We start from the raw sequence: 23,229 nt of genomic DNA, 5'->3' as shown, positions 1-23,229 counted from the left end.
GTGCTCAGGGGACCACATGGGATGCTGGGAATCGAACCCGGGCCGGCCGCGTGCAAGGCAAACGCCCTACCCGCTGTGCTATCGCTCCAGCCCTGCCACTCTAAAATTCTTGAACAGCGAGTCCTGTGTCTGTGCCGCCGTTCGATCCCAGAGTGTCTCGCCCGCCCTCAGACCTCTGCTCCCTGACTCAGCACTCACCCATCAGCCTGGTTTCCCTGAGGGCAGGTGTTCAGATTGCAGCTGTGTGGGGCTGGGGGACAGGGGGCGCCTGTGCCTGGTGGGGGCTTGAGCGAGGCCTCCCTCACCCCCCGGCTGCACGCGGAGCCGTCCCACGCTCCTCAGCTGCAGGGTCACCCGCACACAGAAGGCAGAGACCTGCCGTGAGATCCCGGGGCGCAGCCCTGATACAGATGTGAAGGCAGCCGCACTGACCCCGGGCACCCAAGCACACCCCCCACCCTGGCACTCTCAGCGCCAAGTCAGCCAAGATGCTTTCACTGCAACCCTGGAGCTGCCTCAGTTTCCCCAATGAGGTCATTCTAAGTGGGTGATTCCAGGGGGCTCTGTGACCTTGAGCATTAATGAAAGGTCCCTGACATACTGTAGTTGGGGCGAAATCAGCTGAAATTTAAGGGCCACGGGCTGTTCCTCCAATCTCTTCCAACATCTTCCAGCCCCTTCCAGAGCCTTCCATGTGATCCCTGCTTCCTTTCTCTCCTCTCGTCGCTCCCCCTCCAGCCCCACAGCAACGGTCTCTTCCCCCCTCCGCTCCCCCGGCCAGGTTTGATAAATGATCTCTTTCTGCCAGACTGGCGTGCCACCCCACGGGTACCCAGATGCCTTTTAATTGAAGCTTTTAAAGAAGGTTTCGACTCCATCAATGCCACCTGTGAAATGAGAAGGAACAGGACATTTCCCTCTTGGCTCATCTCCACACCCTGGGACTCCCTCTCCAAAGTGCTCTCGGTCCAGGTGCTCTCCATTTGCAGAAGTTGGCCTTCTGCGCGCGCACACACACACGCAACACACACACACACACACACACACACACACACACACACACACACACACACACCCCACCCCCGGGACTCCTGGTCTGTTTGTACACAGCCCGGTGCCGGGAGCTGCCTCCTGCAGGACCTTCCTTCCAACCAGCGCCTCTGGACTCCCACCCTTCCCACCAGCAGCAGTGAATTTCCTCCCCTTCCCGACCCGCCTATTAGAGCCAGCCCCAGAGCGAGGGATGCTCCGGCCGCTGCAATGTGCTGTTCGCCAGTCAGGCTGCAGAGACGCGCCCGGGCAGCACCGGCCACACACATGCAGGCTCATCGACCAGCACAGGCCCAGGGCGTCGGCATGGCTGGTTTGAGCCAAGCACGGCTTGTCCTGGCCAGTCTTGGGCCAGGAGCCACCCTGCCATTGCTCCTGGACTCCCCCACCAGCCTCTGGTGGGCAGATCCCCCTGCCCCTCCCCCCCACCCGGGGAACTTGCAAAACCAGGTAGCATCAGGCCTCGCCCCCTCTAGCTGACGGTCCTGAGAGGCTCCGGGGCGGCCCTAGAGTGTCAGGTGGAAAAACACTTCCTCAGCTGCCATGGCTCCTCCAGCCCTGCAAAGCCCACAGCCGGCATCCGGGAGAGAAGCCCACGCCGGCCGGGGCACGGGCTGCTTGGGCAGAGTCCACAGGCGTCAGCATGCTCCCAGCGGACACACGCGCCCATGTGCGGGCACTGGGCGGGCCGAGGACCCAGCCGCACTCATGGGACTCAAGCCAGGGCGCCCCACAGAGAGCCGGTTGTTCTCAGCTGAGAGCGCCCACTGCTGCCGCCCCGCCCCACCCCACCAGCTCCTCCTCTGCCTGACCCTGAGCCCTTGATCTGTGATCGCCATAGATAATAATAATTAGCCGCAGAGAGGTAAGTGAGAACGTACCAAGCAGGCGACTGGCCGAAGGGGCCAAAGGCACAAACTTGCAGCCGCCGGACAGGTTTGCCCTGGGCATCCGTGGGACTGTCACTAACAGGGTCGCCTGTCTGAAAGCCACAGAGCCCTCATGCCGAGGAACAGCCTCCAGAGCCTCGTGGGGACCGGCGTGAGTGGGCTGGGCGGGTACAAAGTGGGATCATTCCATGCACCTGAAACAACCACGGAGCGCGCAGTCCCATCTCCATTACGAAGCTTCTTACTGCCAACTACACCCCCACTCCGGAAGTTACTTATGGCCAATTATACCTCAATTAAAAAGTTTCTATGTGCACGTTCTCCAAGCTCCTCTCTGAAATCAGGCATGAACTCGTTCACTCCAGAATCCTCCCCCCTCCCTGCCTGAGGTCCCAGGGGAAAGGTCACCCTCAAGGTCACGGCAGCGCTGGTCGAGGTGCTGCGGGCTGCCGGCTGCCTGGGCCCGGCCCTCACCTCCCACGCCGATGGCAGGAGCCCTTCGCTGGACACAGACCCGCCCCCGCCATGCAGGGGAGGTTGTGGGGTTGGGGGGTATACGGGCCCCGGGTCTTGTGCCTCAGAGATAATCCTGACTCTCCAGGGGCCTTGGGGCACCACGGCCATCAGAGAGGGAGACCCGTGGGGCCACGAGGGAGGACGCAGAAGCCAGAGTGCAAGGTTGGAAGTCCGGTGTGGGAGCCCCGGGAACTGGAAATGGTTCTCCCCTGGGACACTGAGCAGGCCCGATGCTCAACTCCAGCCCAGAGACCCGCCCCGGGCTTGGGAGGAGCCCGCGTGCTGTGCTGAGACACGGTGTGTGGGTGTGTGTGGGTGTGTGCACGTGTGTGTACGTGTGTGTATACGTGTGTGTACATGAGGATGTGTTGTTGTATATGAGTGCATGTTGCTCCTACCTGTTGCAACCCTTTATCACAAGCTACGGCAGGAAGAGCACTGGAGTACGAGTCCACACCAGCCTGGCTGCCTGAGACTGGCCAGGAGCCATCTCCCGTCTCCGGGCCTCGGATCTGCTCTGAGCTCGGAGGGATGTGGGTGGCGTCAACACCTCCCAACAGGCCTTGGTAGAAGCTGCTGTCACGGCAGTAGGTGCTGACAAACTGGCCTCCCCGTCTCTCTCTCCTGCAGTCTCAGCAGGTGCCCACCTGGGACCCGCTCACTGGCCCCACCTTGCCCCAGGATAAGCCACAGGAGGGCGCTCTCAAGGCTTTCCCAGGGGAGGGAAGAGGGCAGGGACGCGGTGACTACTGTTTGGTTGGGGGCCGCACCCCTCCAGGTGTGGGGGCTGCTCCTGGCTCAGTGCTCAGGGTTTGCTCCTGCGGTTCCTCAGTCCCAGGCACGTGGCAGACGCCTGCCGTGAGCCAGACTGGCCGGACTTAAAGGGAGCGGAGAGGCGGGTGTGGGGGGAGTTGGGGAGATTAAGGCAGAAGGTCAGATCAGGACAGAGGCGAGCCGGAGGAGGAGGCGCTGGGAGGGGCAGGCCCGAAGGATACGGGGGGCCTGGCCGGGAGAGGCACTGGGGCAGCCGGATCCCTGAGGGCCCTGGCGGCCCTGAAATGGCCCCAGGAAGAGCCGGACCTTCCGGGGGAGCCCCTGCATCTCAGGTACTCCCGGCAAGGCACCGGGCCTGTCCACTGGGCGACCCCTGGACTTGTGGGGTCGCAGGCAGTGCCCCCAGGCAGTGGTGGGGCCCTGGGCCCACACCTGGTCGCACTGGAGTCAGGGTCTGGAGACGCCCAAGCCAGCCGCCAGGGGACCCGGGCCGAGCCAAGCCGTCCCCTTTGGGAGCCAAGACTCCAAAGCCAAGACTTTATTTCCTTAATGAAGTAAAGACAGACCAGACGAGGCAGAGAGAACACTGCTGTCCTCGGCCGGCCACTGGGGAGTGACAAGGACACACAGCAGGGTGGCGAGGGCCGCCCCGTGGAAGGGGCCTGCCGGCTCCCTGGCTTCTCCCAGATTTCACAAACAAGGAAACTGAGGCTCAGAGGCACTCAGTCGCCTGCCCTGACCCTCAACCAGGGATCGGGGGGGGGGGGGGGGGGGGGGGAACACGGCAATCCCAGCTGCCGCCTCCAGGATGTCCTCCTGGCTCAAGACGGGCTTCTCCTCCGTCAGCATCTGTCTGGAGCCCGGGTCGGCTCCAAGCTGCTCCAGCTCTTCCTCCGGCCGCTCCACCTGGGCAGCTCCAGGGACTCCGCCCGGCCCAGCGGCCCCCTGGGTGCAGGACCCAGAGGCGCTCCCGGCCCGGCGGGGAGCCCAGCAGGAGCCGCCTGTCCCGGCCTCGGTCTCGGCCTCGGCCTCGGAGGGGGCCGTGCGCTGCCCGGGGCAGAGCTGCTGCTGCCGCCGCGGCTGCTCCCGCCTGCAGTCTGGCTGATGGAAAGATTATGCCTAAGCCCGCCCCTCCCCCGCCCTGGCAGGACCACACCGGCCGTCCCCGGGGACTCGGCGCAGAGCCCTGGCTGGTGGCTGCCGCAGGACAGCTGTCCGGCTGGCTAGGGCATGGCCCCGGCAGACCCTCCCCTGTCCGGGGAGAAAGGTGGGTCCTCTTAAGAGCCCCACCCCGCTCCCCCGGGGCTGCCCTGCAGCCCTGGGGGAAGCGCTGCAGAGTGAAGGGACTTGGGGCGCGGCGGAGACGAGTGAAGGAAGGTGGGGAGGTGACACCGAGAGCAGGGGACCTCCCCCTGCTCAGCTCTCTGCAAACCCGTCTCCTCCCAGGCCGCCCGGGACGCCGCTGCCTCGCTCAGACACAGCTGCAGGGGGTGCCCTGAGTCAGACGGGTGAGTTCAACTTGGGGAGGAAGTTAGGAGCACTGCAGCCGTGGGGAGCTCGGACCCTGCTCCAGTCGGGCGCTGTTTGGGGGGAGCAGGCTGGGGGGCTGGGGAGGCCGACAGCAGGTTGCAGAGGGAGGCTTCCTGCGGGACGCCAGGCAGGGCTGTCGGCAGCCTGAGCCCGCCGAGCCCCAGACCCACCTGGACAAGGCGCTTTGGCTCTCAGGCCGCGGGATCTGCACCCGGCAGAGGGGGCGGCGTGGGCAGGGCGGCGGCTTGCAGGCTGTCCTCCTCTCTGCAGGCCGCTGGCCTGGACCTCTGCCGTGGACAAAGTTATCCGGTGAGTGGAGCCCGGCGTGTAGAGTGGGAGCGAAGGGGTCGCCGGCTGACACGCTCCTCCGTCTCTGCCCGCTGGAGTCCGGCTCGCTCCAGACTCAGGCGAACTTTTATTTCTCCTCGGTGCCGGGTTTTCCTCCTGGCTGGAGAGATCGTGGAGGGCGAGGTTATGAGTGCTCTGGGAACCAGGCCGGGAGCGTGGAGTGGGGGGCGGGGAGGTTGGCAGGGAAAAGAGAGAGATGGGTTTGTTTTGTTGGTTTGTTTGTTTGTGCTTTTTAATTGATTGCACGGGCGGAATCCAAAGCCCTAGTGTAAGTCCAGAAGAGCCCGACTTATTAGGAAGCCCGGGTCTAAACCGGCGAGTTTCAGAACAGAAGCTGCAGGAGAAGCCCCTGCACGCTGCAGATCATCACGTGGTCCAGGCCCAGAGACGGGGAGTAACTGGCTCAAGGTCACACAGGAGCAAGGGCTGAAGCGAGTGTCCTGTGAACGCAGAGCAGCGCTGCCCTGCTACCCCCCCCCCAGAGAAAAGCAGGCAGGAGGGAGGAGAGACAGTGGGGGCCCTCTCCAGACAGGAGACAAGGCCACTCTCCCCCACTCACATAACTGGCCGCCCCGGAGTTCCCCCAGGCCAGGCGCTTGCTGAGTCCAGGCAGGTCTTTGACCTGGCCGTGCCTCAGTTTCCCCGCTGTGTCATGGCGATGGCTGGCCTGCCTCCTGGAATTGTGGAGTAGTTCATCAGAGGCACGCAGGAAGCGCCCAGAAACATCCCCGATACATAGTTGCTGTGTGTGGGTGCATGTCACCCTGGGCGTCCCCCCACACCCTGGGCAGTGTCCAGCGGGGACCCCCGGGCCTCTAGGTGGGGAGGACGCAGGGGCTGACCGGCTCTGGGCCGACCCCCTCGGCCGCCGGTGCCACCGTGTGATTCTCTCCTAGGGGGTCGCGCTGCGCCCTGGAGCCCTGACGGCCGCCGGCGGGGGTCCCGCGTCCCGCGGCTCCGATGAGTCCAGGCACGCGGGGGGCCGGACGGGAGCCGGAGAGCGTGGGGTCCCCTCTCGGGCCATGCCGGCGCCCCCCGGAGACGGAGCCGGAGCCGGAGCCGGGGCCCCGCGCCCCGCGCCCCGCAGCCCGCCCCGCGCGCCGTCCCCGCGCGCCCCGGACCCGCCCGCCAAGGGCCGCTACTACGGGCGCGCGCGGCGCGTGAGCGGCCCCGACGCCCGGGCCGACCCGCGGGAGGAGCTGCTGGTCAACGTGGGCGGCCGCCGCTACCTGCTGCCCTGGAGCGCGCTGGACGCCGCCCCGCGCTGCCGCCTGGCCCGGCTCCGCGGCTGCCGCAGCCCGGCCGAGCGCGCGCGCCTCTGCGACGACTTCGACGAGCGCACCGGCGAGTTCTTCTTCGACCGCAGCCCCCGCGCCTTCGGGATGGTGGTCAGCTTCCTGGCGGCCGGCCGGCTGGCCCTGCTGCAGGACGCGTGCGCGCTGTCCCTGCGCGACGAGCTGGCCTACTGGGGCCTGGAGCCCGCGCTCCTGGACGGCTGCTGCCGGCGCCGCCTGCGCGCCAAGCTGGACGAGCTGGCCGAGCTGGGGCGCGCCGACGCGCTGCGGGGCCGGACGGAGCCCGGCGGGACCCCCGCGCCCCCCTCGCGCTGGGGCCGCTGCATGAGCCGCCTGCGGGAGATGGTGGAGAACCCGCAGTCCGGCCTGCCCGGGAAGGTCTTCGCGTGCCTGTCCGTCCTCTTCGTGGCCACCACGGCCGTCAGCCTGTGCGTCAGCACCATGCCCGACCTGCGGGCCGAGGAGGACAAGGTGAGTGGCCGCCGCCCCCGCCTGCACGTCTCTTTCCCCGCCAGGCCGCGCTGCCCGGGATGCCCACCGCCTGGCCTGCCCTCCTCAGTGTGTACCTTGGGTTGGAGGAGCCCCTGAGAGCCCGGGCCAGGCAGGCCCTGGGGAGAGGCGGGTGACTCCTGAGAGCTCGGGCTGGTTCTGCCCTTGGGAGAAGCGGGTGACCCCTGAGAGACGCGGGCCACCTCGGCCCTGGGGAGAGGAGGGTGACCCTTGAGAGCCATGGGCCAGCCGGTCCCTCGGGAGAAGCGGGTGACCCTTGAGAGCCGCGGGCCGGCCCAGTCCTCAGGCAAAACGGGGGACCCCTGAGAGCCACGGGCCACCCCGGCCCTCGGGAGAGCCTGGGCAGTGCCAGGGGCACTCAGCTCCCGGGGTCCTGCAGGCACACCCCCCTCTCCCCATCACTGACCATGGGCAGACAGCCTCTCTGAGCCTTGGTTTCCTCCACTGTGTGTGGGAAGGACACGTGCCAGGCAACCTCAGTGCCAGTCCCCGAGTCCCCAGCCGGGTCCTGTACCCGCATCTCCTCCCTGCCCCCACCGCTCCTCCTCCTGCTGCTGTTCCTCCTCCTCTTCCTCCTCCTCCTCCTCCTCCTCCTCCTCCATCTCCTCCTCCTCCTCCTCCTCCTCCTTCTCCTCCACCATCACCACTTCCTCTTCCTCCTTTTCCTCCTCCTCCTCCTCCTCCTCCTCCTCCTCCTCCTCCTCCACCACCACCACCACTTCCTCTTCCTCCTTTTCCTCCTCCTCCTCCTCCACCTACTCTTCCTCTTCCTCTTTTGCCTCCTCTTCATCCTCTTTCTCCTTTTCTCTCTCTCCTGCTCCTTTGCCTTGTCCTTTGTTCTCCCTTCTCCCCCGTCCCCCTCCTCATTTTTACTGGGGGGTGGGGCGCTAGGGCAGAGTCAGCCTCACCCGGTGCATCTCCCAGTTTTACTATTTCAGTTAGAGAAACTGAGGCACAAGGCACTGGGCTTCCCCCAAGCTACAGAGCAGAGGTGCTTGGGCCTCAGTTTCCCTGCGGGTTGCCGCATGCGTGAGCCTCTGCGGGCTCAGGACTGGCGCAGTCGCAGGTGAGTGGCGCCCTAAGAGCAGAAGCTCTGTGAGCTTTGGGGGAGACCCCAGGCCCGTCAGGGGGCCCGACAGTGATGAGTGATAAGAATGTGCCGCATCACCGGGTGGTGACAGAGCAGGTGACGAGGCCCTTCGTGCTGAGTGTCCCTGTGCCTGTGGCCACTCCCCGCCCCCAGCTGATTCATGCTGGGGGAGGGAGGGGGCCGAGTGCCTGCGTGTGCCTTGGCGCCTGCCTCTGTCCCTTCCGGGGGCTGAGAGCCAGGGCAGGGGCCACACACTTGCCTCGCAAGCCTCCGACCCTGGTTCCATGCCCCCAAGCACTGCCTGGAGTGAGCCCTGAGCACAGAGCTGGGAGTAGCTGCACATATCGCTGGGCATGGCCCAAATGCCACCCCCCAAAAATATCCTGGGCCAGGTGGTAGGAACAAGGTAGAGCACTTGCCTTGCACGCAGCCGGCCTGGGTTCGATCCTCGGCTCCCCTTGTGATGCTAAGCTCTGCCAGGAGTGATTCCAAAAGAGTGTAGTGACAGGAGTCATCCCTGAGCACTGCCGGGTGCGCCCCAACACCCGCCCTCTTAAAAAAAAAAAGATCCTGAGAAAAAAGCCCTCATTGCCCCTCGCAGAGGGGGTGTTAGGAAGTACTTGTGGGCCAGAGGGCTCGGCCCAAGACCTGAGTGTGGGATCCGTCTCCAAGAGGTCTTGGTCCGATTCCTGGCACTGCATGCTCCCCTGAGCACTGCAGGAACCGCGTTCCGAGTGCAGAGCACCGAGGGGGCCCAAGCACCGCCAGGTGTGGCCTCCAAATAAAATGAGCATCTGTGCATAAAACAGACCTTGTCTGGCCTGTAAATGTTTTGTCATGGAGCAAATTGAGCAAAACATTTGGATCTCCAAACCAGCATTTCCCCCGCAGAGGACAACGCTCCAGGGCCGGCATCTCTCTCTTAATTTATTTCAGATTTCACTCTTTAATTTGCAACCTTTAGGGACAGTTTATGCAGGACTCAGGCTTTTTTTAAATTTATTTATTCTTTAGCACAAAATCATGTGATGTGAGAGTCTGCCTTTCATAGGAATATTTATGTGTGAGACTGAGGTAAAAAGCCTGGGAGAGGGACTGGAGAGATAGCACAGCAGTTAGGGCGTTTGTCTTTCACGAAGCCGACCCGGGTTCGATTCCCAGCATCTCATATGGTCCCCTGAGCACTGCCAGGAGTAACTCCTGAGTGCAGAGCCAGGAGCAACTCCTGTGCATTGCCAGGTGTGACCCAGAAAGAAAAATAAAAGAAAAAGAAAAAAAAAAAGCCTGGGAGAAAGGAGAGGGGCCTGTGTCCCTTAGCCCATGGCCGGGCAGGCAGGCCCAGGAAGCCACAGCCTGTTCCCCTGGGGGTCTCTGGGGACCCAGCAGTAGCTTGTGGGGACGTGGCCTTTTCCAAGCCCAACGCCCTGGGAGTTATGGAGACCACGGGCCCGGGCTTGGCCTCGGGGTGCTCTGGAAGCCCACACATGAGGTTTTTGGGGGGAACAGCACCCCCACCCAGCACCCCTGTGCCCTGGCCACCCCTTCTCCCGGGGTCAGTGCCTTTGGCCCCATCCCCAGTGGCCCCGATGGCAGTGCGGCCCGGTGGCTGCAGGGACCGGGGGCTGCCGTGGAGAGGGGCACCCCTGGGCCCTGGCACCCGCCTTGGATGGATAAGCACCCACCCCAGGGGGCTGCGGGAGGCCTGAATTTCTCCATCAGTCCCCGCTGAGGTGGGGGCTGAGGGTCAGGGGGTCTGCGGCTCTGTGCCCGAAAAGAAGGAGGGAGAGGTGGGGGGTATGGAAAGGGCCCAGTCAATGACTGCAGCTCTGGAAGAAGCTTCCAGAAGCTTCCAGACTTTGCTGGATTTCTCGGGGGCTCACGCCCACTAGCCCTCCTCATGAGGCTGCATTTGACAGGCATGGGGTGTGGGCACGGCACCCGAGTTACCCACGACACAGCTGAGATCAGGTGACCTGGGTCACCCCGAGCTCACCCACCCTGGCCCCAGGAAGTGTTTCCCAGACTGGGCCCCTGCAGAAGGTAGAGTCCCGCAGGCCTGAGTGAGTCCCCTCCTGAGCGGGGGGCAGTAGGCAGGGCTCTCGAGACCCTCCCGCGTGTGCGGTCCCCTCTGCCAGGTCTGGGGAGCGGCCCGTCCCCCGTGAGCCCAGTTCCTCCCTCTGACCGTGGGCTGCTGTCCCTGCGGCCTTTCCTTGGGGCTGGGCTCAGTGGAGGGAGCTGCCTGAACGCACTGGGCAGGATGGGCGCCAGGATCCAGCCAGAGTGACCTCCAGCCCCCCCAAGAGTCCCCCCGAGCAGACAGCCATGAGAGCCCTTGAGGCTTTGTGGGTGTAGAGGCAGAGCCCAGGTCCGGGGCACGCGCCCGCGTCCCCTCCTGCACGCTCACTCAGGCCACCGCTTCCAGCCTCATCCTCCCCGCTGCCCGTCACTGCTGGGTGACACGCCAGCACCTTCTTGGAGCCCGACGGGCCACAGAATCAGCTCTCAGCACCCGCCCTGCTGCTAGGATCCCAGGACCTTGCGGGCACCCGCACCGTCCTGCCTGCAGGGGGCGCCAGGACACGGGCTGTGGGAACCACCAAGTCACAGCCTCAGGGTAGCAGCAGTTGAGGGTTCCCCCAGAGCGCCACCCTCTGACCCCGAAGTCACCAGGTGGCGGTGGAAGGGGGGCCCTGGGCTCCCCTCCGCCTCCTTCCCACGCACCACGACCCTCATTTCGTGGCCATCCTGTCCACTGTGCCCACGGGCTGCGGGTACAGCTGGGGACCACGGCCCCCAAAGAGAGTCACCCCCCCAGAGAAGGTCGCCCCACTCCCGGGCAGCCCCTAGCAAGGGCCCCCAGCCCCAGGTCCCCGCCAGGCACGGCCTTTCCCTGCCCCCCTTCCCAGGGGCTCCTCAGGTCACGGGCTGAGTGTGACAGCGCCCATGTGTTGGGGTGTCCCTGGAGCCTTGTTGCGGGTGTGCAAGCGTGGACTGTGGCTCTGCTGCAGCACGTGTTTCAGCGTGGACTGGAGCATGTGTGATAGCGTGTAGTGTAGCGTGTGCTGTAGTATGTCCTGGAGTGCGGTGCTCCCCCCCCCCCCCCCCCCCCCGTCTCTCCAAACGTGATTCCCTCGCATGGCCGCATCGCGCTGTGGGCAGGGGGTCCGCACTGCTGTGGCTCTGGTCGTGACGGGTGCAGTCACAGAGCCCGGGCCAGTTCCTGAGGGGCGCGTGGTCCCGTGCCCCCTTCCCGGGCTGCGATCTGGGGTCCCGCACCCGTGCCTGCACCGGTGCCTTTGCATCTTGCCTGTTCCGGCCGGTGTGCGGTGGCCCTGATTTCTGACTTGGGCTGGGTGGTTTTTTTTTTTTTTTAAGCTTTTCATGATGGAAAATTTTGGGCATTTACAACATCCGCAGAATAATGTAATGCGCTCCCCAGCGCCGTGACTCAGCACAGCGAGGAGCGCCGGGCTCTGCGCTCCGGGCCTCCCCGACACCCTTCCCCGGGTCACCCTCAGCCCCGTTGGCTGGGCCCCGGCCTGTGGCTCACGTCCCCACGCCAGCCTGTCCCGCTTGGTGAGTGGGTCCCCCGCGACCCACAGCCCTGCTTGAGACAGACACCCCCACTCCAGAGAGCTCCCCCTTTGCCCTCCAGGAAGCCCCCTTTCCTGGTTCGCCACCAAGGGGCTTTGCCTGCCCCTGAACGCCGGCATACTTCGGGTGGGTGGGCCACCCTGGGCAGACCTCTGGGCTCCACGGTCCATGTGGGGGTCCCAGGCTGACTCATGCTTCCGGGTGCGAGGCTGCCTACACGCACCCCTCCCAGGACAGGCTGGCTGGGAGCGCGACCCACCCACCCAGTTTGCTCAGTACCCAGCGGGCGCAGGGTCCTGGACCTCCCCAGCCTGGGATCCAGAACATTCTGCACAAAGCAGGAGGAGCTGCTCCCCTGCCTGCGGAAGGCGCCTGCAGCCCTCCCGGGGAGCAGTTCTTCCCTCTCCCTTCCTCTCCGCTGTTTCTTAGCGCCGGTGGCTCTGGGCACTCTCTTCTCTGTGTGTCCCAGAAGTTCTCTGGGACCCCAGATGGCTAGCGCGGGGGTGGGGGTGGGGGTGGGGGATAGGGGTGCTGAGCAGCAGTGCGGAGGGGGGGTGGCCGCAGGGCTGCTGCAGTGGACGATGTGCCTGGCGGCCTGGCTGCCGGAGTGCAGGACATGCTCTGAATGGCCAAGCATGGGGGGGGGGCCGACAGCCTTCCCGTCCCCAGTCACCTTCTGAAGCCTTGAGTCACGGCTTGGAAAGGTTCCCCCAGACTGCCAGAGGCACAGAGTCCCAGAACGGGAAGGGGAAGGTGGCCTGGGGTCAGGAAAGCCCCCGGGCCCCATTGAGGATCTCCCAGGATGCCGGTTCCCAGGCCCCACTCCAGGGCTCTGATCTGGGGCCCAAAGTGCAAGAATCCTTGGCAGTTCCCAGCCGGAGGCCTGGGGAAGGGGGTCTTGATCCGCTTTGAGAAATGCTGCCGGGACACAGAGAGGACAGAGAGGGGTGCTGACCCCGGCCCTGCTCAGACTTGCGGGGCTGGAGAGTTCAGCTCCCACTGTCCTGCGCCCTCCAGGCGCCGAAGCAGCCCGGAGTCCTGAGTTCTGGGACACTGTCCTCCGTGCCCTGCCAAAGCCCGGAGGGGAGGCGAGGGCCCGTTGCAGCCGAGGCCCCAGACGTTCTGTGCAGCTCCTGCCTGCAGGGGGCAGCACCCGCTCCCTGGCACAGGGGTCTTGTCCTCCAGCCACTTGTTACAAGCCCTGGAGGGAGGCCAAGGAACAGCAGGCCAGTGGGGTCTGGGCTTGGCCGTGGCCCTCCTCCTCAGCAACCCCCCCCCCACTCTGTGGGAGCCAGAGAGTAGCGGTGGGGGGAACGGCTGGGCCCCGGCAGCAGAGAGATGAGTGTGGACAGGCTTTCCCGGCTGCAGCGGCCAGGCAGAAAGGACCTTGTGATCTGGAGCCCGGCCACCAGAAGTAATTTATTTTTCTACTTCAGAGCACCTAAATGCAAAGAAAACCACAGTGTCCGCACCTTGCTCTTCACGCAGCGACTGGCTCGGCCCTTGTCCGCTCGGCTGCCACGCACACGCATGCATGTCTCACTGTGCTCCGTGCGCAGAAACGTGTGGAGACCGTCAGGGCACAGATTCAGACACGGACACCCCGCCGTGCAGTGGTCAGAGTCAGGCTGTCAGCCCCCTGTTGGAATTAACTGACTGGGTTCTGGAGAATTCCAGGTCTTGGCCTCAAGTTTAGCAATCAGTTAAATCAGAATCTTGGGGCCCCGGCCTGGATGGGGGGGTTTTCAAGGCAACCCCCCTACCTAGTGAATCAAAGATTGGGTAGAGAACTGGATGGATGGCGGGGAGTGGACAGAGGGATGGGTGGGTGGATGGATGGGAGGGTGGGTGGGTGTGTGGTGGAGGGATGGGTGGATGGATGGGAGGGTGAGTGGGTGGATGGGAGGGTGGTGGCTGGTGGATGGATAGATGGGTGGGTGGGTGGATGGGAGGGTGGGTGGGTGGTGGAGGGATGGGTGGCTGGTGGATGAATGGATAGATGGATGGATAGATGGATGGGTGGGCGGGTGAGTGGGTGGGTGGGAGGGTGGTGGCTGGTGGATGGATAGATGGGTGGGTAGGGTGGGTGAGTGGGTGGATGGGAGGGTGGTGGCTCGTGGATGGATGGCTAGATGGGTGGGTGGGTGCACGGGTGAACAGTGGATAGACGGGCCCAGTGGGAGGGGCAGTCAGGGGACGACAGGGGACGCACAGACGCCAGAGACCAGCGTGCCCTGCGGAGGCCGTTGGCACGCGGGTCGCTGGGGCCCACCGCCCCCCCCCAGTGACGCCCGGCGCTGTGGCTCCCTTGCAGGGCGAGTGCTCCCGCAAGTGCTACTCCCTCTTCGTCGTGGAGACGGTGTGCGTGGCCTGGTTCTCGCTGGAGTTCTGCCTGCGCTTTGTGCAGGCGCGCGACAAGTGCCGGTTCTTCCAGCGCCCGCTGAACGTCATCGACATCCTGGCCATCTCGCCCTACTACGCGGCGCTGGCGGTGCCCGCGGAGCGCGCGGCGGGCGCGGGGCTGGCGCTGGAGCGCGTGGGGCTGGCGCTGCGGGTCCTGCGCGCGCTGCGCGTCCTCTACGTGATGCGCCTGGCGCGCCACTCGCTGGGGCTGCGGACGCTCGGGCTGACGGTGCGGCGCTGCGCGCGCGAGCTCGGGCTGCTGCTGCTCTTCCTGTGCGTGGCCGTCACGCTCTTCTCGCCGCTCGTGTACGTGGCCGAGCGCGAGTCCGGCCGCGCGCTGGAGTTCACCAGCATCCCCGCGGCCTACTGGTGGGCCGTCATCTCCATGACCACGGTGGGCTACGGCGACATGGTGCCGCGCAGCGTGCCGGGCCAGGTCGTGGCGCTGAGCAGCATCCTCAGCGGCATCCTCATCATGGCCTTCCCCGCCACCTCCATCTTCCACACCTTCTCCCACTCCTACCTGGAGCTCAAGCGGGAGCAGGAGCAGCTGCAGGCGCGGCTGCGCCACCTGCAGTCGGCCGCTGAGCGCGAGCGGGCCGCGCCCGCGCCCCGCGCCCGGACCCGCACCCGCACCCGCGCCCGCGCCCGCACCCGCACCCGGACCCGGATCCGGACCCGCCTCGCCCGCCGCCGGGAACTAGCCCGCCCTGCCCTGCCCTGCCCTGCCCTGCCCGGGGAAGGGCCCGGCCAGGGGTGCAGGGGGGACCCCAGGCGCTGGGAAGGACCAGCAGGATGCGGGCCTGTGCGCAGGGGGGGACCCCAGGCAGGGAAGGGCCGGCGGCGTGCAAGGGGGACCCCAGGCGCTGGGAGGGCCCAGATGGGGGTGCAGGCCTGTGCACAGGAGAGGACCCCAGGCGGGGAAGGGCCCGGCAACGGGTGCAGGCCTGCGTGCACAGAGGGACCCCAAGCGGGGAAGGGCCTGAGTGCAGGGGGGAAGCCCAAGTGGGGAAGGGCCCCGCGGGGATGCAGGCCTGCGTGCACGGGGGACCCCAGGCGCTGGGAGGGCCCAGCACTGGTGCAGGCCTGGGCGCAGGGGGGGGGGACCCCAGGTGCTGGGAGGGCCCCGAGGCCCAGACCACAGGGGGCCGGACCCTCCTGGACCGGAGATGCTCCTGGACCCGCGATGCTCCCCGCCCACGTGAGCCGTTCTGCGGGGTCTTTCGGCCTCTGGGCAGAGGCGCTCACCGCTCAGCCGACCCCAGGCGTCCACTCTTTCCTCCAGCTGCACCCTAGGGTGGGCTTCCTGCCCCCAGAGCCCCTTCTCTGAGCTCACTCACTGTCCCCGGCCCCCCCTCCAAATGCAGCTGCTCCCCCAGAAACCTCAGCCGTGACCCGGTACCGACCTGTCGGTCCTCGGCCTGCTGGGGCACCTCGGGGCCCGTGAGAGCCTCTTTGCTGATGCAGCACTTTCCCGCGGCCGGGGCCCAGCACCCCTGGGGGCCTCACCTGTCCCCCCTCCCCCACTCAGCGGGGGCGGCTCCCGGCTGGGCCCCAGCGATAGGTCTAAACTGCATGAGCTCCGCCTCCTTCCCGCATGCTGATTGGCTCCCGTGGCGGTGACTCACTGGTTGCTAGGCGACCTCTGCGTTCCCATTGGCTGAAACCCCATGGGCGGTTTCCCCACCGTCTTGGCCCTAAGGGGGCCCAGGGGAAGCCCTTGAATGAGCCTTCAGGGAAACGTGCTCCCCGGAAGTGACGTGGGGACGCGCGGGGATTCTCCAACTCAGGGTCACCTGGACTCAACCCAGAGACTCTCTGGCGACACTCTGAGACCATCAAGTTTCAGTGCTCGGAAACCTCCAGGCAGCTCAAGAAGACAGTCTGAGGGGGTTTGGGGGGGCCTGGGCGGGGCCTCTGCAGACCTCCAGACCCCTCTCTGCTTTGAAAAGGCCCAGCGCCCCTGGGCATGGCATAGGGAGGTGCCCAGTAGCCTAACCCATTTCTCAAGGACGCCCCCACCCGGGAAGGTGGCCAGGCCCAGGTGAGCCAGGTCCAGGCCCGGCACCTGCAGCTTGGCGGGGGCGTCTCCACTGCGCCAGGGAAGAGCACCCCGCTGGGGACAGAGGCCCCCAGCTTGCTCGGATACAGAGCCACGGAGCTGGGGGCTGCGGATGCCCGTGAGGCGTGGAGTTCGTCCCCTCACCAACAGGCTGGGCAGCTGTGAGGAGGGCGAGCCCCTCTGTGCCCTCCTTGAACAGCAGCGGACGCAGGCCCAGGAGGGGCCCAAGATGACAGTCATAGCATCGGGGACAACTGAGCCAGGATGGCCTGTCCATTGCCCCGCCCTCCGGGGGCAGCAGGCTGAGCCCTGCCTGGTGAAGTGTGGAGAGCCGGAAGTGTAACCCTCCAAAGCCACCTTCCCTGCAAGGGGACAAAGCAGAGGGGACGGTGGCCTCAAGGGACCGGCTTGGGCAGTGTGGGGTCCCTGAGCTGAGATTCACCACCGCTGCTGCTGCTTCCAAAGGCTCGTGCCGCCCTGGGGCTCAGCGAAGCTTCGGGGGCCCCCCTGTAACCCATGGAAGGTATTATTTTGGCTGTGATGGGTGGGTTTGGGTCACACCCGACAGTGCTCAGGGGTTACTCCTGGCTCTGCCCTCAGGACTTTCTCCTGGCGGTGCTCGGGGGACCATATGGGATGTTGGGGATCAAACCCGGGTCAGCCATGTGCAAGGCAAATGCCCTCCCCGCTGTGCTATCGCTCTGGCCCCCACATTAAACAGTTTTAAGTGACCTTGTGGCTTCCCTGGTGTTGGGGGGGGGTAGGTCCTGCCAAGGGGCAGGGGGAGGAGGTGGGGGAGGGTCCCCTGGGCAGGGGTTGGCGGGGATCAGAGGTCACTCACGGAGCACTTGGGGGCCGTGCGGGCTTCGGGGCAGCATCTCTGTCCCTCGCCAGTGACAGGAGGGCACAGGGCAGCAGGGCCGTGGGCCTGGGTGCAGGGAGAACGCCCAGTGGGGCTCGGAAGGGGGCGACAGTCACAGGACGGCAGCTGGGGCAACCCCCCCAGGGGCTCGGGCTGCGGGTGCTGGTGTCTGAGGCCCAGTACCTTGTGTCCAGGCCTGTGGGGTCACCAGAAGCCGGGCCCAAGGTCAGCGGCCTCGTGCAGGCAATCGGTGTTGGGAGGGGGCTCCCAGCAGACAGTGTGGGGGTGAGGAGGGGGACAGGGCCCGGGGCTAGGTGGGGACGGAAAGGTGTCCTGAGTTTCTAGCGCAAGTGCCCTTTGCTCTCACCCCCGGCCCCATCACAGGCCCATCAGGTGCCCTCTAGTACTTCCTAGAACCTTCCACCTTCCATCAGGAATGCATCAGCCCCGAGTGCGAGGAACCCTCCGGACGGGGAGACCAGCCCACTCTCGGGACTGAGACCCGGATGGAGCTCGGGTGTGGCCTAGTCCAGGCGCTCTGAGTAAGCTCAGGCTCTGCAGCTTCCTGCCGCCTCCCCGGACTGTCGACCCCTGAACAAGCGCCACCTTCACACCCTCCGCCAAGCCCACTGCTGCCGGAGCCCTGGGCTGCCAGGACCCAGCCTGGGAGGGGGTTCTGGTGGGCTCTAAGGGGTCCTGGGCACTGCTGGGCTTCTGGACCATGAGGGTGTCTGACAGCGCTGGCCGCCCTGCCCCACCTGCCGCTCTCAGACCTCCAGGGTCCACGTGGCCCTTTCTCAGGAGGGGGCTGAGACCCCATTTTACAGACCAAAGAAACTGAGGCAGGGGGTCCAGGGAACATCCTGATGGTTCAGTCCCTGTTTCTCCTTCTTACCCTTTTAGAAGAAGCCCCTACACAGGCCCTGACCACCCCCAGACTGTTTGGGGGTCTCACAAAAGGGAGGTGAACATGGACTTCTCTAGGGACGGGGCTGGAGCTCGTGGGGCTTGTCTGCCCATCAGAGTTCACCCCCGCCATGCCGGCGCTCGGGGTCAGTCCTGGCAGTGCTGGGTTGGACACTGGGGTCTTGGGCGATGTGGTGCCCTGGACATGCCAGGGGTCAGCCCGGCCGACAGATGGCCTGCCTCCACCCTGGCCCTGAGCCCTGCGGGGAAACTGAGGTGTGGGAAGGGGAGGAGTCAAACCCACGCTTCTGATTGGGCGGTGCTCAAGGCTCCCTCCTCCCGGCGCCGTGCTCAGGGTCCCATGGCCGAGCCTGGAGGGCCGCGCGCAGAGCAAGCGCCTGCCCTTCCCTGGAGCTCTCTCTGGCTCCACTGAGCTTCTGCTCCGGTGAAAGCACACGGGGGGTGCACAGGGCTCCCCGGGGCTGGGGGCTGTAGGAGGGGCTGTGGAGGGATGGGAGGGCGGCCTGGAGGCAGCGGCTTTAGCCGAGTCCAGGGCTGCAAAGGCCGAGTTGGCACAGCAGTGAACAGCACCCACGTATCGCTGACTCGGTGGCCTGGGCTGGGCCCCTGGGTGGGGGGCCCGGGGTGGGAGGCCCGGGGTTTAGCGGGCCTCCGGGCAGTAGTGCCGCCTTCAGCAACATGTTTACCCAGTGATTATGTGACTAATGTGCGCCAACAGGCTCGTTGCACAAAACTGCAGCTGGGCGTGCTGGTGCCTTCCTGGCCCAGACCCGAGTCTGCGTGCAGTACACAGGGTCAATCAACTTCAGTGATCTCTGGGGGAAACAGCGGTTAACAAATGGGCTAATTAGCAGCCTTCTGCGTTTTAAAGATCCTCAGCATCCCTGGAAAATACCACCCAGAGAAACGAGTATTTCAAAGCTGGTCTGAGGAACTTTTACTTAATAAAAGGTTAGGGGGGGGGGGTATGGGGAACCCACGGAGCAGTGAACACGCGGCTGTCGTTGTCAGCTAGAGAGCGCGGCGCCCGCCACACCAGCTGTCCCTGCCAGCCAGAGAGCGCGTGGGACCCAAGGCCTGGCACGCTGCCGCCCGGGTCCAATCCCCGGCCCCTCCCCGAGCTGCCTCTGACCCTCCAAAGCCGACACAGAAGCGCCAGAAAAGCTGCTTTATTGAAGCGGCCTCAGAGGCGCCCCTGCCCGCCCCTGCCCGCCCCCCCGGTCCCCCGGGCTCCTCCTCGTCAGTTCCTGAATTTGCCCACCAGTGGCTTCGGCATCCAGGAGCCCAGGCCCTGCTGGTCCAGCAGGAGAGACAGCTGCCGGCGAGCCTCCTGGTAGGGCCCCTCCTAGGGCAGAGGCAGGGCTGGAGAGGGCGCGGGGGGGGGGGGGGGGGGAGGTGTAGGGGGGAGTGGGTGCAGGGCGGGAGCTCGCAGCGGGGAGTGGGTGCTGGCAGGCACAGACCTTGGCTGCCTCGTAGGTCTTCAGGGCGAGCAGGTGGGGCCTGCCCAGGGCGCGGGCCGTCTGGCGGAAGGCGTGGAGGAAGGCCGCCTTGCAGAGGCGGGACGGGGGCCCCAGCGCCCCACTGAGTGGAGAGCAAAGGTTCAGGGGTGAGCGGGGACAGGTGTCCAGGCCCTCCTCCCCCCAGGGGGCTTGGGAGGGGGCAGTCACAGCGCTGCAGGGGAGGTAGGGGCCAGACACCCCCCCCGCCCCCCTCCGCAGGCAGGGGGCCGCTCCTCACTTGGCCTTCACGCGGCCAGTGCTCACGTCCACGACCTCCACGTCGGGGTCCCCCAGGCTCCAGTTGAGGCTCAGGCCTTGGCAGCTGGGGGGCACGGGCTCGGAGGGGGCCACGGGGGGCCCGGCAAAGAGATGCAGCGTGGTGCGTGTGTAAGGGGGGGGCAGGCTGGGCCCCAGCGCCCCGTCCAGGCAGGGCCGGCTGTGGATGGCCCTGTCCAGCGTGGGGGCGTCGTGGCAGGGGTCGGCTGCAGGGCACAGGAGCCAGGTCACCTCCCCCCTCCGCTACCCCCCCGCCCGGTGCCCTCCCCCACCCCTCCCCTCCCGTCGTCCTCACCCAGAACCAGGCTGGTGGCATAGATCGGCGGCAGGAAGTGGGCCAGCAGGGCGCCGCCCAGGCCCAGCACCGCCCAGCGGGCCAGCTTGTCACTGGCCGAGAGGCAGCCCACGTGGGTGTCACGCAGCGCGGGCGCCAGGTAGCACACGGGCCGCAGCTCCCCACGCACGTGGGCCTGCAGGCGCAGGGCGGGGCTGTGCGGCAGGCTGGGGGCGGGAGGGAGGGCGGTCAGGGGCGCCCAGGGACCCCCACACCTGAGCCCGGCCGCCCCCCAGGGGCAGGCCACCCACCAGATGTCGTGGGCCGCTCCCTGGGGGGTGTTGCTGGTGTAGAGGTGCAGGAAGATGCGTGGCTTGAGGACGAAGGGGGGCCCGGGCCCCAGCTGCAGGGCCAGCACTGACCGCTCCTTCCCCTCGGGGCCCCCGTGTGCTGCCAGCAGGAGCTGCCGGTACAGGAACCTGGGACGCGGGGGGATGCTAGGGACCCTCCTGCGTGGGGGAGGGGGGAGGGGGCTCACCCGGCCCCGCCCGCCTCACCTCAGCAGGGCCCGCCGGGCCACCACCAGCCCGTGGCTGTCGTGGAGCTGCCGGCCCGAGAACTCCAGCCAGCCGCTACAGCTGCCGTCACCCGTGCCCAGGGCCACCAGCTCGTAGGTCTCCTTGGCGTGGGCCCTGGCGCCCGGGACCTCTGCGAGTCAGAGGCAGGGTGGGCAGAGCTAGGCCCAGGCCCTGGCTGCCCGCCGCTGCCCATGCACAGGGGCTGGCACCACCCTACCTCTCTCCAGGATGACAGCGGCCACGGTCCCCTTGCAGGCCTGGTACGGAGAGGCGGCGGCCACCAGGCGGTCAAAGGCAGCGCTGACCACCGCTGCGCAGCGCTGCTCGTGGGTCAGTATGCTCTCTGCAGGCCAGGGGGCGGGCGGGGAGCGGTGAGGGGGGTGGGCTTCCCTAGGCTGGGCCCACCCTGTGCCCTGGGCAGCCACCGCCTACGTACCGATGCTCAGGGCGGGCTGGGGAGGCCTGCTGGGGGTCTCCGGGGGCCCTGGGAGAGGGGAGGAGCAGCTGGACACTGGGCCTGAGGAAGTTGAAACACAGGGGGGCAGGGGGGTAGCCGTGGCTCCTCCAACCCCCACGGCCACCTCTGCCCACCTTACCTGGACTCTCGGACTGTCCGCACGTGTAGCCCTCGCTGGACAGGACTACCTGCTGCTCCGTCTCCGCCTTGCTGTGGCCGAGGTCCGCCGGGCAGACCACCCCCCCCAGGTCCGAGCGCACGGATAAGGGGAAGCCGGGGTCTGGGGAAGGAAGGGCTGCGCTGTCATGGCCCCGGGGTGCTGCCCCAGGCAGGGGGCCCTCTCAGACCCCTCTGGCCCCGGTTCCCAGACCCCATTTCCAAGGCTGGCGGTGGCTGGCAAGAAAGCCCTGGGCCATGGGCGGCCCGAGGCGGCAGCTCAGCCGGCCCGGTGACCACTGCCTGGCTCGGATGGCACCGGGAGGCCGGGGGGACCTCACCTGCGAGCTGGTCCTCGTGGAACGTCAGAGAAACGCCCAGGCTGGCCGCGTACTGGGCGAACAAGCTGGTGGCCGGCTGGGACTCGTCCTGCAGCTGCAGGCCCAGGTGTCCGGCCGCCTTCGGGATGTCCCCCACGGACCCTGTGGGCGGCACGGAGACCCTCGGGCCCCTCCCCGTCTGCCCACCCATGTCTTCCCGCGCCCAGGCTGCACCCAGGTCCCCGACGCTGGCGCCCATGCGGGACCAACTGTCCCCCACCGCCAGGCCCAGCTGCCCGCCGGCCTCCCGGTCATCCGCATCCAGGCCGGGCGCGGGCCCCCAGATGCCGTGGCCCAGGCCCGCGGGGGGCCGCCGGGGGCTCACGGGCAGCGAGGCCGCCAGCCGAGGCTTCCGGGGCCCGCTGCCAGCCGAGGCCATGGCCGAGCAGGAGCCGGACAGCGGCCAGCTCGACGCCACGACGGGAGCTCGGCGCGGAGCACGTGGCCGCCTACCGCGCGTGTGGACACGCCCACCTTCCTGACCGCCAGCCAATGAGAAGCCTCGGAGCCGGGCGGGCCGTGCCGTCGGCCAATGGGAAGGGTCAGTTCCCCCGCCGCGTCGGCCCTCGCTACTGGATTGGAGGATGAGGAGGAGCATCCGCTTCCGGGGGCGGGACTTGGGGGTGGTGCAAGCGGCGTGTCTCCCAGGGCCCGGGAGGCCAGTTCCGCGCAGCGCGGGACCCGTGAGTGTGTCTCACCCCGTCCCAGCCCCTCGGGACGGAGGCCCAGCTGCTGGGAAGGTGCCCACTGCGGCTTCCCTGGGAACGCAGCAGCCTGGTCCTCCCCGCCCTTAAGAAGGGGTTTGGGGGCTGGAGCGATACCACAGCGGGTAGGGCGTTTGCCTTGCACGCGGCGGACCCGGGTTCGATGCCCAGCATCCTATACGGTCCCCTGAACACCGCCAGGAGTGACCCCTGTGCATCGCTAGGTGTGACCTAAAAAGAAAAAAAAATAGTTTGAAGCGGCTCAAGGAGGCACAGCTGGGAGTGGACGGGTAGCGCGTGGGTTAGCGCGCTGGCCTGCATTGCTCGGGCCGAGGTCCAGGTCCACCGCGTGGCGTCTGGAACAGCACAGGAAAGCCCTGAGAGCCCATGGCTAGCTTTGGGGGCGGAGGGGGGCAGGCGCCAAGGTCTGAGCAGCTGGAGGAGACCTGCCGAGGGGACCCAGATGCGTCCCTGGCGCACGCACACCAGAGTCACAGGACACACCCGGGATCGCAGCCGCCCGGGCCTCGTCCACGGGAGCAGCAGCTGGAAAGCCCTGGGGGTTCTGAAAGTGCTCCAGCAGATGCAGAGGAGAAGGAAGTGTGAAACCTGCGCCGCAGAGCCTCCAGAAAGGTCCAGGGCCCCGACTGCACCAGAGAGCCCCACGGGGTGCAGTGCCAGCCCCTGCCCCGCTTGGGGGTCCTGAAAGCACTAAGCTCTGGGGCCGGAGCAGTAGCACCGCGGGGAGGGCGTTTGCCTTGCACGCAGCCAACCCGGGTTCGATTCCCAGCATCCCATGTGGTCCCCTGAGCACCGCCAGGGGTAATTCCTGAGTGCAGAGCCAGGAGGAACCCCTGTGCATCGCCAGGCTTGACCCAAAAAGCAAAAAAAAAAAAAAAAAGGCACTAAGCACATGGGCATTTGTGACAGATGGGGAATGAATGTAAATAACCGGTCCCCGTTGTTTTTAACATATGTTCCCCTGAGTTCTTAGAGATCATCTAAAAATTTTCACTCACATTGCAAACGGTGCAGTTCCTGGTGTATCATCCGC

The 23,229-nt window shown here is 66.5% G+C and overlaps 2 protein-coding genes across 2 annotated transcripts; one reads left to right on the top strand and one right to left on the bottom strand.

Moving 5' to 3' along the window:
- Nucleotides 1-4,460: 4,460 nt before the first annotated feature.
- Nucleotides 4,461-15,759, top strand: KCNG4 (potassium voltage-gated channel modifier subfamily G member 4). Its single transcript, XM_056136146.1, has 6 exons — nucleotides 4,461-4,497; nucleotides 4,547-4,607; nucleotides 4,979-5,069; nucleotides 6,005-6,874; nucleotides 13,912-14,616; nucleotides 15,703-15,759. Exons 1-6 carry the CDS (start codon nucleotides 4,461-4,463, stop codon nucleotides 15,757-15,759), a joined length of 1,821 nt encoding a protein of 606 aa, XP_055992121.1.
- Nucleotides 15,760-19,091: 3,332 nt separating this feature from the next.
- ADAD2 (adenosine deaminase domain containing 2) lies at nucleotides 19,092-21,850 on the bottom strand. The gene is made up of 10 exons (XM_056136145.1): nucleotides 21,433-21,850; nucleotides 21,075-21,215; nucleotides 20,915-20,962; nucleotides 20,696-20,821; nucleotides 20,458-20,608; nucleotides 20,212-20,379; nucleotides 19,922-20,127; nucleotides 19,589-19,832; nucleotides 19,312-19,432; nucleotides 19,092-19,196 (listed from the first exon to the last, which is right to left on the bottom strand). The coding sequence occupies exons 1-10, from the start codon at nucleotides 21,848-21,850 to the stop codon at nucleotides 19,092-19,094; spliced, it is 1,728 nt and encodes a 575-aa protein (XP_055992120.1).
- Between the last annotated feature and the right edge of the window lie 1,379 nt (nucleotides 21,851-23,229).

The sequence above is a fragment of the Sorex fumeus genome, unplaced genomic scaffold, assembly GCF_029834395.1.
Source record: "Sorex fumeus unplaced genomic scaffold, SorFum_2.1 ptg000122l, whole genome shotgun sequence".
Taxonomy (NCBI): Eukaryota; Metazoa; Chordata; class Mammalia; order Eulipotyphla; family Soricidae; genus Sorex; species Sorex fumeus.
The sequence above is the reverse complement of the archived record's forward strand: the minus strand, read 5'-3'. Positions and strand labels throughout refer to the sequence as shown.

Bases quoted from the DNA above. Each gene is read 5' to 3' on its own strand.
- KCNG4 (XM_056136146.1), top strand. From the start codon at position 4,461: ATGGCCCCGGCAGACCCTCCCCTGTCCGGGGAGAAAG. The intron at 5,070-6,004 runs GTGAGTGGAGCC...ATTCTCTCCTAG, and splicing joins GCCGTGGACAAAGTTATCCG to GGGGTCGCGCTGCGCCCTGG. The intron at 6,875-13,911 runs GTGAGTGGCCGC...GCTCCCTTGCAG, and splicing joins TGCGGGCCGAGGAGGACAAG to GGCGAGTGCTCCCGCAAGTG.
- ADAD2 (XM_056136145.1), bottom strand. From the start codon at position 21,850: ATGGCCTCGGCTGGCAGCGGGCCCCGGAAGCCTCGGCTGGCGGCCTCG. The intron at 20,963-21,074 runs GTAAGGTGGGCA...CCCCTCTCCCAG, and splicing joins CGGACAGTCCGAGAGTCCAG to GGCCCCCGGAGACCCCCAGC. The intron at 20,822-20,914 runs GTACGTAGGCGG...CCTGGCCTGCAG, and splicing joins CCAGCCCGCCCTGAGCATCG to AGAGCATACTGACCCACGAG.